The sequence below is a fragment of the Ranitomeya variabilis genome, chromosome 5 (genome assembly GCF_051348905.1).
Source record: "Ranitomeya variabilis isolate aRanVar5 chromosome 5, aRanVar5.hap1, whole genome shotgun sequence".
Classification (NCBI taxonomy): Eukaryota; Metazoa; Chordata; class Amphibia; order Anura; family Dendrobatidae; genus Ranitomeya; species Ranitomeya variabilis.
The window spans coordinates 125,391,849-125,407,063 of NC_135236.1; the positions used below are offsets into that span (position 1 = coordinate 125,391,849).

General features: G+C 46.1%; 1 protein-coding gene across 3 annotated transcripts in view; it reads left to right on the plus strand.

Moving 5' to 3' along the window:
* Positions 1 to 15,215, plus strand: part of ITGA11 (integrin subunit alpha 11) — a 246,562-nt gene that overhangs the window by 151,379 nt on the left and 79,968 nt on the right. For all 3 annotated transcript variants that reach the window (XM_077263233.1, XM_077263235.1, XM_077263236.1), the window contains 2 exons: positions 226 to 374; positions 758 to 898. In XM_077263233.1, coding sequence (XP_077119348.1) covers positions 226 to 374; positions 758 to 898 — 290 coding nt within the window. The remainder of the gene's footprint in view (positions 1 to 225; positions 375 to 757; positions 899 to 15,215) is intronic.

Consider the following 15,215-nt stretch of genomic DNA (forward strand, 5'->3'; position numbering starts at 1 on the left):
GCTTATATACTAAAAAGTAGGTGACAGATTCCCTTTAACTTTTTGATGATATTCTAATTTTGTGTGAAGCACCTGTATGTACAGTGATACATAAAGGCTTTAGAAACCAAATGTTTTAGCCCAAAAGACAAGCTTTTAAGTAAGTGGTGTCCTTTAAATATTTATATAATTCTATATAACTGTCTGATAAGGCTTAGTTTAGCTTTCTTCTTCTGTATTGGGCAGGTTACACTGTGACGTCTGTAATGACACCGGAACGTGTCAGACTGTATGTTTCTGGGGCCCCACGGTTCAACCACACTGGAAAAGTGATCATCTTCAGTATGCAGGGCATGGACAACCTCATCATCCATCAGTCTCTTCTGGGGGATCAGGTAACCACATAGTATTGCTGTGGACATCATAGTTAGGCTGCCGTCAGACTAGCAGTATTTGGTCAGTATTTTACATCAGTATTTGTAAGCCAAAACCAGGAGTGGAACAAATAGGGGAAAAGTATAATAGAAACACGTCACCACTTCTGCATTTATTACCCACTCCTGGTTTTGGCTTACAAATACTGATGTAAAATACTGACCAAATACTGCTAGTCTGACGGCAGTCTTACCGAGAAGGACATTATGCATGGACTCCAAAATACTGCTGCTCATCACAACCATTCATAGCATTTCATTCCTGTTATAGTGTAATCTGATTACCCTCCCAATATTGTGATAATTAATGAGGTCATTTTGTGATATTTTTCTGTCCCTGGTAGATTGGATCATATTTTGGGAGCGAGATTGGTTCTGTTGACGTGGATGAAGATGGAGTAACTGATGTCCTATTGGTTGGAGCACCTATGTTCTTCAGTGATGGACGGGAGCGTGGTCGAGTGTCTGTATATATCATAAAAGAAGTAAGTGTCTGATAGAAATACTGATGAAAATCACTACTGGGTTCTCAAGCATTCATAAAGGCAGATGTTAACATCTTATTGATTAGTATTGTATTATTTCTATCTAAATAAGTAATGTCTCCCTTATAAAAAGTTTGCTTCCTAAAACTATGTATCCAATGTAAAAAGGGCTGTCCCACCTGGATAATCCTTTTCCATAGTGGAAGTCATATAGAGGGGTCACATACTTCAGATTGTAATCCATGAACCAAAAAGAACCTCTCCTGCTTTGGTAAATTTAAAGAGTAACTAAACTTTGTTCTTGATTTTTCATATTTAGCAAGCACATGAATTGCCTGTAGATCAGTTAGTCCGGGTCTTGAGACCCCCACAAATCGCACAATAGATCCCCAAGAAGTGCGCAGTTCAGCTGACAGGAGAACATAGCTCCTGTCTGAGCGTGCAGAAAGACTGGAGTAGGGGTTCAATAGGAAGCATAGGCTTTGTAAAGGCTATAAAAATCTGCAGTAAATAAAAATGTCCATATTCCTAAAACTATATGGTGGATTTTTAAAAAAATTCAATACTCAGGGGAGAAGCGGTAATAAAGTAAAGGCAAAAACTGGCCACTTTAGACCTGGTGACAGGACCTCTTTGAAGGGAACCTGTCATGTCAGTATTATGTAAGTAAGTGAAGAGCAGTATAGGGGATATAATAAGTATCCAGACTATGCTAGTGTAATAGCACTGCTCAGTGACAGAAAACAACCTCATAATCACACTGCGCCCCACGCGGCACAACACTGAGCAATCATGGCTGTTCTCCCATCATGCCTACTGCTGATTGACATCCCACTCAGTTTGTGAGTGTGCTGAACGGGACATCAATCAACTAAACATCCTGACTTCACAGGTTCTCTTTACGCTTTTGTGATACAAATTATGATCAAGCTGTATAAGCCCACTTTCTACCTAATGGTGGCCTTGTTTAAGTGATTGTCTACTCCAGTGGCCAACAGTCCATTGGCTTCTTTTTGGCATTGTATAAATATTGCAAAATAGAAGCTGTGCTAAAGCGTCATATTTAAAAGATATCTGTACAAGTACCAATTAATTGTGACCGGCTTTCACTAAAGATGTTCTATGTACTGCCCACAAAATAAACAGCACTTGCCAGAGTCCGGCCATATAGTACTCAATAAAACTGTCTATGAGCATAACGAGTAATATATTCCTCTGTTAGTGCATGCTGAGGGCGGTCAATTAGAAGCCCCCCAAACTGATCCCCCATCCCACCGCATATCCCCAACTAGCTGTACTAATGAAAACGAGTTCTCAAATCTATGCACAACCTTAAAGCAAAACTCCAGCATTTTTTTAATTTAATCCTTAATAGTGGTGGTGGTACTAATCTAAGGTCCCCGCCCACAGTATTATACTTAGCAGCCACCGTCCTCAGCTGCTCCTGGCGCCGCTCCAGTCCCACGCGGCCTTCTAATGAATCCAAATTCTGTCTAACCGGAAGTAAGAGGTAACGACCACATTCCCTCAGTGTAAGTCTATGAGAGCCTCGTTCTGGCCTCTTTCTACCTCTCATAGACTTACATTCAGTTGTGACTTCAGGATTGCCCAGCAAAGACTGGAGTGATCCTGCAGGTTACAAACTACTGGAGACTGACTGGAACAGTAGATAAAAGATGAAGATGGCAGCTGGTAATTATAACACTAGGGGCAGGGAATTTAGATTAGTGGCACCACTCCAGCGCTGCAATAATAAAAAACGATGGAGTGATGCTTTAACCAATGATACTGTAAAATTAGATGGGATCATTTATTTAGAGTCTACTAAAATCTTAATATATACTTACCTTGTAATGTACAAGTCCGGTTGCCACAGTGGCATTGCCTCCCTCACAGGGGGTGATGTCATGCCTGGAAGCAAGGAGGGATCACCTTACCAGGTAATACCAGCATCCAACACCTTCCTGACTCCAGACCAGAAGGGGGAGCTCTAACACCCTTTTTCAGGGGAGCTTCCCTATAAGTTGTGGCCTGGAGGCGGGGTTAGTCAGTCCAGTCAGGAGTCTTGAGAGTGAGAGGAGGAAAGCCGAGAAGAGCCTGGGGAGTGGAGCTGTGTCCAAGCTCCTTCAGAGCTGAGCGCCAGAAAACCGGACGCCGGAGTCCGTGGTTGTGTGGGTACTGGAGGCCAGCAACAAAATCCAGAGGGCAGGAGAACGCAGGTCTCATGGCCCCATCTGACACCCAGAGACACAGCAGCATACCAGAGCCCGGAGTCACCACGAGGGAGTGACACCTGTAACCGGCTCAAGCTGTCTGCCATGCGGGTAATGTTCCATTTAATGGACAGACTGTGAGAGGGACTTGAGCAGAGCATAAAGCAACAAGGACCCAGAGAACAGCGCAGTAGAAGGCCTCCAAACCCACCTGGCTAGGTGGATTCTGAATTGCTTTCAGGCTGCCCGGACCCCATCATCATCTGCTATTCGTGCCCCGGATTGCACCTGCACCAACTAGTAAAGGTAAAGGAAACTGCAATCCTTGTGTCCTCTAGTCATTTCCCGCACCCTCAGTCCTGCATCCTATCATCAACGATCCCTTACTAACTATACCGGTAGCCCTGGGGCCCCGCTCCACCTGTGGGGAGCAGAACCATCCTAGCTCTGTCACCATCGGCCCCAGTGGTCCCCTTAAGCAGTGTCGGCCATCCATTGCCGAACACCACAGGTGGCGTCACGAACTAACTCCCTATAGACTATATTTCCCCTTCATTTCATTACTTTTATTGGATGCCCAGGGCCATGGACCAGGTCACTGCTGCTGTGACCACGCCCTTAAGAACCGTCGGACCCGGCCCGAGTACCCCACTGCCCTAGTGGGCACTCCAGTACCACCAGCGGTACACCGTCGCACCCCACACACACACATTGTGTACGCCGTATGAACCACACACACACTGTATACGTCATACGCACCAGACACACACTGTATACGCTGTACGCAGCCTCTTGGTACCACCAGCGGAACACCGTCGCAAACACGCCACTGGCGGGATCAGCCAAATGATTCACTGACCACCGCCATCTTTGTACAGGAGGAGCGCATGCGCAGTTTTAATGTGACCACCGCTATCTGTCTGCACAAGGATGGTGGCAGTCTGATTTACTGCGGCTGTGCTAATTCCACGCAGGTGCAGTGAATCATTCGGCTGATCCCAATGGCAGATGCACGATGTGTCTACAGGCAGAGGAAGCCGGTCACATTAAACGGGTTTTCCCACAAACAGAAGTTCATTTTAAAAATTGACTGTGTCTGACCGTGTACGAGAGCACATGGGGTACACAGGTCAAAGAAGAGATGACATGAGAGGAGAAGACAGCAGATGGGGAGAGAGAAAGCGCACAAGGGTGAGAGAGACAGAGCACATGGGGAGACAGCTCAAACGGGACAGCACATGAGGGGAGAACACGGCACAGGAAGGAGAGAGACAGCAGACAAGGGGGATAGCACATGGGGTAGACAGGTCAAAGAAGAGAGCACAGACGAGAGAAGTCAGCACATGGGGAAAGAGAGAGTGGATAGGTGGGGAGAGATTCTCAGCGCTGCAAAGCCTGCCCCCATAGTGACATTACCTCCCTTCCTATGCGATAGCATCGGGCCTCCATTAAGTGTTGATATAATAATGATCTTTATTTTTACAGCGGGAACATATTCTTTGTTACTTTGCAAATCATTATGAATCAGAAGCCCGGTTCCTTACGATTCCATGATTTGTCTCTTTTACAAAATTGAAATTTTCCAACAGTTTATTATTATTTGTTTTTAAACATATGATATGTATAAATGGTTGACAGGTTTGCTTTGAACCAGACAGAAATTATTTCCTCGCTTGCTGGATCTTCTCCATGCACATATTTCTCATGCTCTTTAGTAGAGACATATTTGTGATGTCATCTGGCCTCCATAAGTGTTCATGGCCTGGTCAACAAAATTATTTAAATTATTCCTTTTACTATTTCAAGAAACCAAATATGTGTTTCCAAATGAAAGATTGTTAATTGTTACATAATATGTGAGTAACTAAACATTTTTTTATTTAATTGTTGATCAGTCTTTGCATAATCTTGAAACTTTGTAATATACTCCATCACCTTATTTTGCATGTACTAAAGTTCCGTTTACACAGACCGACCAGCAGCACATTAACCCCTTCACGACATGCGCCGTACATGTACTGCACATGTCGGGTCTTCCCCTTTGATGTGGGGGAACCTACATCTTTCCCAGCATATGTCAGCTGTTTTGAACAGCTGACATTTGCCTCTAACAGCCGCAGTTGGAATCGGGATCTACCCTCGGCTGTTAACCTGTTAAATGCCTGTAAATGCCTGTCACTCTCTGACAGCGGTATTTAACGAGCGCTTGTAGGAAATTCTGCCCATCGGTGACCCCGTCACGTGATCGTAGGCCACCAATGGGTCGGAATGACAACCAGAGGTCTCCAGCAGACCTCTATAATTGTCACTGCAGGATTGCTATGAGCGCCGCCTGGTGGTCGACGCTCAGAGCAAGTGTGCATTTCTGCTACATACAAGCGATCTAATCATCACCTGTGTGTAGCAGAGGCGATCGGACAACTGCAGCTTTTAGTCTCCCATGGAGACTACTGAAGCATGCAAAAAGTAAAGAAAAAATGTTTTTAAAAATATTTTGCAAAATTTAAAAATATAAAAGTTCAAATCCACTCCCCTTTTGCCCCATTCAAAATAAAACAATTAAAAAAAATCAAACATACATTTATTTGGCATCGCCACATTCAGAATCGCCCCATCTATCAAGCTATAAAAAGAATGAAAATGATCGGTAAACGGCGTAGCGAAAAAAAAATTACGTTCTTTTTGGTCACCGCAACATTGCATTAACCCCTTCCCGACCTTTGACGCATACGCTGCGTCATGAAAGTCGGTGTCAATCCGACCTGTGACGCAGCGTATGCGTCATGGAGGGATCGCGCTCCTGCAGATCGGGTGAAAGGGTTAACTCCAATTTCACCCGATCTCCAGGAACAGGGGGAGTGGTGCTTCAGCCCAGGGGGGGTGGCTTCACCCCCTCGTGGCTACGATCGCTCTGATTGGCTGTTAAAAGTGAAACTGTCAATCAGAGCGATTTGTAATATTTCACCCCAAAAAACGGTGAAATATTACAATCCAGCCATGGCCGATGCTGCAATATCATCGGCCATGGCTGGAAAACCTAATCTGTCCCCCCCCACCCCACCGATCGCCCCCCCAGTGCTCCGTTGCGTGGTCAGCCCCCCTAAGTCTTCCTGTCCGCTCCTCCGTCCTCCTGTCCGCTCCCCCCGTGCTCCGGTCCCCCCTCCCTGTGCTCCGGTCCCCCCCCCCCGTGATCCGATCACCCCCCTTCATACTTACCGGGCCTCCCGGTGTCCATCCGGCTTCTCCATGGGCGCCGCCATCTTCCAAAATGGCGGGCGCACGCGCACTGCGCCCGCTGAATCTGCCGGCTGGCAGATTCGTTTCAGATGTATTTTGATCACTGCGATATAGCCTATCACAGTGATCAAAATAAAAAAAATAGTAAATGACCCCCCTTTATCACCCCCATAGGGACAATAATAAAAAATAAATAAAATATATATATTTTTTTCTACTAGGGTTAGGGTTAGAACTAGGGTTAGAATTAGGGTTAGAATTAGGGTTAGGGTTAGGGGTAGGGTTAGGGCATGTGCACACAGTGCGGATTTGGCTGCGAATCCGCAGCGGATTGCCGCGAATCCGCAGCGGATTGGCCGCGGATCCGCAGCAGATTGTGTTGTGATTCGGTTCGTGGGCTCCCCCGGTGGTCTCTTGTGGTACTGGTGTCCTGCAAGCTTTGCCTTCTCAGTTCACCTGTTCCTATCAGGATGTGGGAGTATCCTATTTAACCTTGCTCCTCAGTCATTCTAATGCTGGCCATCAATGTATCCAGAGTGATTCTGTTGCATGTTCCTGCTCCCAGTTTTCTGCTCAGCTAAGTTGGACACTTTAGTCCTTAAGTCTATTTTTGTATGTTTTGTCCAGTTTGCACTTATGTGAATCTCTGCAGCTGGAAGCTCTTGTTGGGCTGAAATTACCACTCCGGTGTCATGAGTTGTCACATGAGTTAAGGTAATTTCAGGATGGTGTTTTGAAGGGTTTTGCAGCTGACCGCGAAGTCCTCTGTTGTATCTTTCTGCTATTTAGTTAGCGGGCCTCTCTGTGCTAAATCTGCTTTCATACTACGTGTGTCTTTTCATCTGCTCTCACCGTTATTATATGTGGGGGGCTGCTATCTCCTGTGGGGACATTCTCTGGAGGCAAGCCAGGACTGTGTTTTCTTCTACCAGGGGTAGTTAGTTCTCCGGCTGGCGCGCGGCATCTAGAGACAACGCAGGAATGCCCCCTGGCTACTTCTAGTGTGGTGTGTAGGTTTAGCATCGCGGTCAGCTCTAGTTTCCATCACCCGAGAGCTTGTCCGTTTATTCTATGCTTCTGATGTTTCCTTGCCATTGGAAACCATAACAGTATGGCCAGCCTAAATGTTTAATCTATAGGCTGAAGCAGGAGAGAAAAGGAACTGTGTGAAACCTTTTTTTTTTTTTTTTTTTCCTTCCTCTGAAGTTGCACTCCAGCTCTAATTGCAGTCTCCTGTTTTCCTCTCCTCTTAACCCCTGAATGGCTCAGACTTTATCTGTTGAAATATGGATCCCCAGAGTCTGGCTACCAATTTGAATAATCTTGCCTCTAAAGTTCAGAATATACAAGATTTTTTGTTACATGCTCCTCGGTCTGAACCTAAAATTCCTATACCGGAGTTTTTTTCTGGAGATCGATCTTGTTTTCTAAATTTTAAATACAATTGTAAATTGTTTCTTTCGCTGAGATCTCATTCTGCTGGAGATCCTGCCCAGCAAGTAAAAATTGTTATTTCTTTACTGCGGGGTGACCCCCAAAATTGGGCATTTTCATTGGCACCAGGGGATCCTGCGTTGCTCAATGTGGATGCGTTTTTTCTGGCCTTGGGGTTGCTTTATGAGGAACCAAATTTGGAGATTCAGGCTGAGAAAGCCCTAATAGCCCTCTCTCAGGGGCAAGATGAAGCCGAAATATATTGCCAAAAATTTCGAAAATGGTCTGTGCTTACTCAGTGGAATGAGTGCGCTCTGGCGGCAGTTTTCAGAGAAGGTCTCTCTGATGCTGTAAAAGACGTCATCGTGGGGTTTCCTGCGCCTACTGGTCTGAATGAGTCCATGACAATGGCAATTCAGATTGATCGGCGTTTACGGGAACGCAAACCTGTGCACCAGTTGGTGGTGTCTTCTGAAGAGGCACCACAGAGTATGCAATGTGATAGCTTTCTGTCCAGAAGCGAACGACAGATTTATAGGCGCAAAAATCATTTGTGCTTCTATTGTGGAAATTCTACTCATGTTATATCAGCATGCTCTAAACGAACAAAGAAAGTTGATAAATCCTCTGCTATTGGCACTTTGCAGTCCAAGTTTATTTTGTCTGTAACTCTAATTTGTTCGTTATCTTCTATTGTTGCGGATGCGTATGTGGATTCTGGCGCCGCTTTGAGTCTTATGGATTGGTCCTTTGCCAGGCGCTGTGGGTTTGATCTAGAGCCTCTGGAAGTTCCTATACCTTTAAAGGGTATTGATTCTACACCATTGGCTAGTAATAAACCACAATACTGGACACAAGTGACTATGCGTATGACTCCAGAGTCCAGACCATCAAGAGGTGATTCGCTTCCTTGTACTGTATAATCTACATGATGTGTTGGTGCTGGGATTGTCATGGTTGCAAACTCATAACCCAGTCCTTGACTGGAAAACAATGTCTGTACTAAGCTGGGGATGTCAGGGAAATCATGGGGACACATCTTTGGTCTCCATTGCTTCATCTATTCCCTCTGAAATTCCTGAGTTTTTGTCTGATTATCGTGAGGTTTTTGAGGAATCTACTCTTAATTCTCTTCCTCCTCACAGAGATTGCGATTGCGCCATAGATTTGATCCCTGGCAGTAAATTTCCTAAGGGTCGTCTATTCAATCTGTCTGTACCTGAACATGCTGCCATGCGAGAGTATATTAGGGAGTCCTTGGAAAAGGGACATATTCGTCCTTCTTCGTCTCCTCTTGGAGCGGGGTTCTTTTTCGTAGCTAAAAGCGATGGTTCTTTGAGACCTTGTATTGATTATAGACTCTTGAATAAGATCACAGTCAAGTATCAGTATCCTTTGCCATTGCTGACAGATTTATTTGCTCGCATTGAGGGGGCGAAGTGGTTCTCTAAGATTGATCTTCGCGGTGCGTATAATTTGGTGCGAATTAAGCAGGGGGATGAGAGGAAAACCGCATTTAATACGCCCGAGGGCCATTTTGAGTATTTGGTGATGCCTTTTGGTCTGTCAAATGCCCCTTCGGTCTTTCAGTCTTTTATGCACAATATTTTCCGTGAATATCTGGATAAATTTATGATTGTGTATTTGGACGATATCTTGATTTTTTCGGATGACTGGGAATCTCATGTTCAACAAGTTAGGAGGGTTTTTCAGGTTTTGCGGACCAATTCTCTGTTTGTTAAAGGTTCAAAGTGTGTTTTTGGGGTTCAGAAGATTTCTTTTTTGGGGTACATTTTTTCCCCCTCTTCTATTGAGATGGATCCTGTGAAGGTTCGGGCTATTTGTGACTGGACGCAACCGACTTCTCTTAAGGGCCTTCAGAAATTTTTGGGCTTTGCTAACTTTTATCGTCGATTCATAACTGGTTTTTCTAGCGTTGTCAGGCCTTTGACTGATTTGACTAAAGAGGGTGCTGATGTTGCAGATTGGTCTCCTGCTGCTGTGGAGGCCTTTCGGGAGCTTAAGCGCCGTTTTTCTTCTGCTCCGGTGTTGTGCCAGCCTGATGTTTCTCTTCCTTTTCAGGTGGAAGTTGATGCTTCCGAGATCGGAGCGGGGGCGGTTTTGTCGCAGAAAAGTTCAGATTGTTCAGTGATGAGACCTTGTGCGTTCTTTTCTCGAAAATTTTCGCTCGCCGAGCGAAATTATGACGTCGGTAATCGGGAGCTTTTGGCGATGAAGTGGGCATTCGAGGAGTGGCGTCATTGGCTTGAGGGTGCTAAACATCAGGTGGTGGTCTTGACTGATCACAAAAATTTGATTTATCTTGAGTCGGCCAGACGTCTGAATCCTAGACAGGCGCGCTGGTCGTTGTTTTTCTCCCGGTTTAATTTTGTGGTTTCGTATCTGCCAGGTACTAAGAATGTGAAGGCGGATGCCCTTTCTAGGAGTTTTGAACCTGATTCCCCTGGTGATTCTAAACCTACGGGTATACTTAAGGATGGGGTGATATTGTCTGCTGTCTTCCCAGACCTGCGACGTGCTTTACAAGAGTTTCAGGCGGATCGGCCTGATCGTTGTCCGCCTGGTAGATTGTTTGTGCCGGATGAGTGGACCAATAGAGTCATCTCGGAGGTTCATTCTTCTGCGTTGGCAGGTCATCCAGGAATTTTTGGTACCAGAGATTTGGTGGCTAGGTCCTTCTGGTGGCCTTCCCTGTCTCGGGACGTGCGTACTTTTGTGCAGTCTTGCGATGTTTGTGCTCGGGCCAAGCCTTGTTGTTCTCGGGCTAGTGGGTTGTTGTTGCCCTTGCCTGTTCCTAAGAGGCCTTGGACACACATCTCTATGGATTTTATTTCTGATCTCCCTGTTTCTCAGAAGATGTCCGTCATTTGGGTGGTGTGTGACCGCTTTTCTAAGATGGTTCATTTGGTGCCCTTGCCCAAGCTGCCTTCCTCATCTGAGTTGGTGCCCCTGTTTTTTCAGAATGTGGTTCGGCTGCATGGTATTCCTGAGAATATCGTTTCCGACAGGGGATCCCAGTTTGTGTCCAGATTTTGGCGGGCGTTTTGTGCCAGGATGGGCATTGATTTGTCTTTTTCGTCTGCATTTCATCCCCAGACAAATGGCCAGACGGAACGTACTAATCAGACCTTGGAGACTTATTTGAGGTGTTTCGTGTCTGCTGATCAGGATGACTGGGTCTCCTTTTTGCCGTTGGCTGAGTTTGCCCTTAATAATCGGGCCAGTTCTGCCACTTTGGTCTCCCCTTTCTTTTGCAATTCAGGGTTCCATCCTCGTTTTTCATCTGGTCAGGTGGAGTCTTCGGATTGTCCTGGAGTGGATACCATGGTGGATAGGTTGCATCGTATTTGGGGGCAGGTGGTGGACAATTTGGAGTTGTCCCAGGAGAGGACTCAACGTTTTGCTAATCGCCATCGTCGTGTTGGTCCTCGTCTTCGTGTTGGGGACTTGGTGTGGTTGTCCTCCCGTTTTGTCCCTATGAGGGTCTCTTCTCCTAAGTTTAAGCCTCGGTTCATCGGTCCTTATATGATTTTGGAAATTCTTAACCCTGTGTCTTTTCGTTTGGACCTCCCAGCATCCTTTGCTATCCATAATGTCTTCCATCGGTCATTATTGCGGAGGTATGAGGTACCACTTATGCCTTCTGTTGAGCCTCCTGCTCCTGTGCTGGTTGAGGGTGAATTGGAGTACGTGGTGGAGAAAATCTTGGACTCCCGTGTTTCCAGACGGAGACTTCAATATCTGGTGAAATGGAAGGGCTACGGTCAAGAGGATAATTCTTGGGTTACAGCTTCTGATGTTCATGCTTCTGATTTGGTCCGTGCCTTTCATAGGGCTCATCCAGATCGCCCTGGTGGTTCTTGTGAGGGTTCGGTGCCCCCTCCTTAAGGGGGGGGTACTGTTGTGATTCGGTTCGTGGGCTCCCCCGGTGGTCTCTTGTGGTACTGGTGTCCTGCAAGCTTTGCCTTCTCAGTTCACCTGTTCCTATCAGGATGTGGGAGTATCCTATTTAACCTTGCTCCTCAGTCATTCTAATGCTGGCCATCAATGTATCCAGAGTGATTCTGTTGCATGTTCCTGCTCCCAGTTTTCTGCTCAGCTAAGTTGGACACTTTAGTCCTTAAGTCTATTTTTGTATGTTTTGTCCAGTTTGCACTTATGTGAATCTCTGCAGCTGGAAGCTCTTGTTGGGCTGAAATTACCACTCCGGTGTCATGAGTTGTCACATGAGTTAAGGTAATTTCAGGATGGTGTTTTGAAGGGTTTTGCAGCTGACCGCGAAGTCCTCTGTTGTATCTTTCTGCTATTTAGTTAGCGGGCCTCTCTGTGCTAAATCTGCTTTCATACTACGTGTGTCTTTTCATCTGCTCTCACCGTTATTATATGTGGGGGGCTGCTATCTCCTGTGGGGACATTCTCTGGAGGCAAGCCAGGACTGTGTTTTCTTCTACCAGGGGTAGTTAGTTCATCTAGAGACAACGCAGGAATGCCCCCTGGCTACTTCTAGTGTGGTGTGTAGGTTTAGCATCGCGGTCAGCTCTAGTTTCCATCACCCGAGAGCTTGTCCGTTTATTCTATGCTTCTGATGTTTCCTTGCCATTGGAAACCATAACAGGATTGGCCGCGGATCCGCAGCGGATTGGCCGCGGATCCGCAGCGGATTGGCCGCTGCGAATTCGTAGCAGTTTTCCATCAGGTTTACAGTACCATGTACACCTATGGAAAACCAAATCCGCTGTGCCCATGGTGCGGAAAATACCATGCGGAAACGCTGTGTTGTATTTTCCGCAGCATGTCAATTTTGTGCGGATTCCGCAGCGTTTTACACCTGTTCCTCAATAGGAATCCGCAGGTGAAATCCGCACAAAAAAACACTGGAAATCCGCTGTAAATCCGCAGGTAAAACGCAGTGCCTTTTACCTGCGGATTTTTCAAAAATGGTGCGGAAAAATCTCACACGAATCCGCAAAGTGGGCACATAGCCTTAGGGTTAGGGTTGGAATTAGAGTTAGGGTACCGTGAGTGAGAGCAGAGCACGTCACCGCTGCGCTCTGCTCTCACTGTACGGCGGCACTCAGTCAGAGCGGGAAGCAGACGGCAAGGGACCTGAAGGACACCGAAATGTGAGTATGTACGGTTTGTTTGTTTTTTACTTTTACGCTGGTAACCACGGTAAACATCGGGTTACTAAGCACGGCCCTGCGCTTAGTAACCCGATGTTTACCCTGGTTACCCGGGACCTTGGCATCGTTGGTCGCTGGAGAGCGGTCAGTGTGACAGCTCCCCACCGACCACACAACGACTTTCCAACGATCACGGCCAGGTCGTATCGCTGGTCGTGATCGTTGGTAAATCGTTATGTGAGACGGTACCCTTAGGGTTGGAATTAGGGCTAGGGTTGGAAATAGGGTTAAGATTAGGCTTGTGGTTAGGGTTAAGGATAGGGTTAGGGTTGTGTTGGGGTTACAGTTGTGGGTAGGGTTGGGATTAAGGTTAGGATTAGGGTTAGGGTTGGATTTAGGGTTACGGGTGTGTTGGGGTTAGGGTTGTGGTTAGGGGTGTGTTGGGGTTAGGGTTGTGATTAGGGTTATGGCTACAGTTGGGATTAGGGTTAGGGGTGTGTTGGGGTTAGTGTTGAAGTTAGAATTGAGGGGTTTCTACTGTTTAGGCACATCAGGGGTCTCCAAACGCAACATGGCGCCACCATTGATTCCAGCCAATCTTGCGTTCAAAAAGTCAAATGGTGCGCCCTCCCTTCCAAGCCCCGACGTGCGCCCAAACAGTGGTTTACCCCCACATATGGGATACCAGCGTACTCAGGACAAAAAGGGCAACAACTATTGGGGTCCAATTTCTCCTGTTACCCTTGCAAAAATAAAAAATTACTTGCTAAAACATAATTTTTGAGGAAAGAACAATTATTTTTTATTTTCATGGCTCTACGTTATAAACTTATGTGAAGCACTTGGGGGTTGAAAGTGCTCACCACACATCTAGATAAAATCCTTTTGGGGTCTAGTTTCCAAAATGGGGTCACTTGTGGGGTGTATCTACTGTTTAGGCACATCAGGGGCTCTGCAAATGCAACGTGATGTCCGCAGACCATTCCATCAAAGTCTGCATTTCAAATGTCACTACTTCCCTTCCAAGCCCTGACGTGCGCCCAAACAGTGGTTTACCCCCACATATGGGGTACCAGCATACTCACAACAAACTGGGCAACAAATATTGGGGTCCAATTTCTCCTGCTACCCTTGTGAAAAAAAAATTGCTTGCTAAAACATCTTTTTTGAGGACAGAAAAATGATTTTTAGTTTTCACGGCTCTGCGTTGTAAACTTCTGTGAAGCACTTGGGGGTTGAACGTGCTCACCACACATCTAGATAAGTTCTTTGGGGGGTCTAGTTTCCAAAATGGGGTCACTTAGGGGGGGGGTTTACTGTTTAGGCACATCAGGGGCTCTGCAAATGCAACGTGACACCCGCAGACCATTCCATCAAAGTCTGCATTTCAAATGTCACTACTTCCCTTCCGAGCCCTGACGTGCGCCCAAACAGTGGTTTACCCCCACATATGAGGTATCAGCGTACTCACAACAAACTGGGCAACAAATATTGGGGTCCAATTTCTCCTGTTACGCTTGTGAAAATAAACAATTGCTTGCTAAAACATCTTTTTTGAGGAAAGAAAAATGATTTTTAATTTTCACGGCTCTGCGTTGTAAACTTCTGTGAAGCACTTGGGGGTTGAACGTGCTCACCACACATCTAGATAAGTTCCTTGGGGGGTCTAGTTTCCAAAATGGGGTCACTTGTGGGGGGTTTCTACTGTTTAGGCACATCAGGGGCTCTGCAAACGTAACATGATTCCCGCAGACCATTCCATCAAAGTCTGCATTCCAAATCGTCACTACTTCCCTTCCGAGCCCCGGCAAGTGCCCAAACAGTGGTTTACCCCCACATATGGGGTATCAGCGTACTCAGGAGAAACTGGACAACAACTTTTGGGGTCAAATTTTTCCTGTTACCCTTGGGAAAATTAAAAAATTCTGGGCTAAAAAAATATTTTTGAGGAAAGAAAACACATTTATTATTTTCACGGCTCTGCGTTATAAACTTCTGTGAAGCACTTGGGGGTTCAAAGTGCTCACCACACATCTAGATAAGTTCCCTTGGGGGTCTAGTTTCCAAAGTGGGGTCAATTGTGGGGAGTTCCTACTGTTTAGGCACATCAGGGGCTCTGCAAACGCAACGTGATGCCCGCAGAACATTCCATTAAAGTCTGCATTTCAAAACATCACTACTTCCCTTCCGATCCCCGACGTGTGCCAAAACAGTGGTTTACCCCCACATATGGGGTATCAGCGTACTCAGGAGAAACTGCACAACAACTTTTGGGGTCCAATTTCTCCT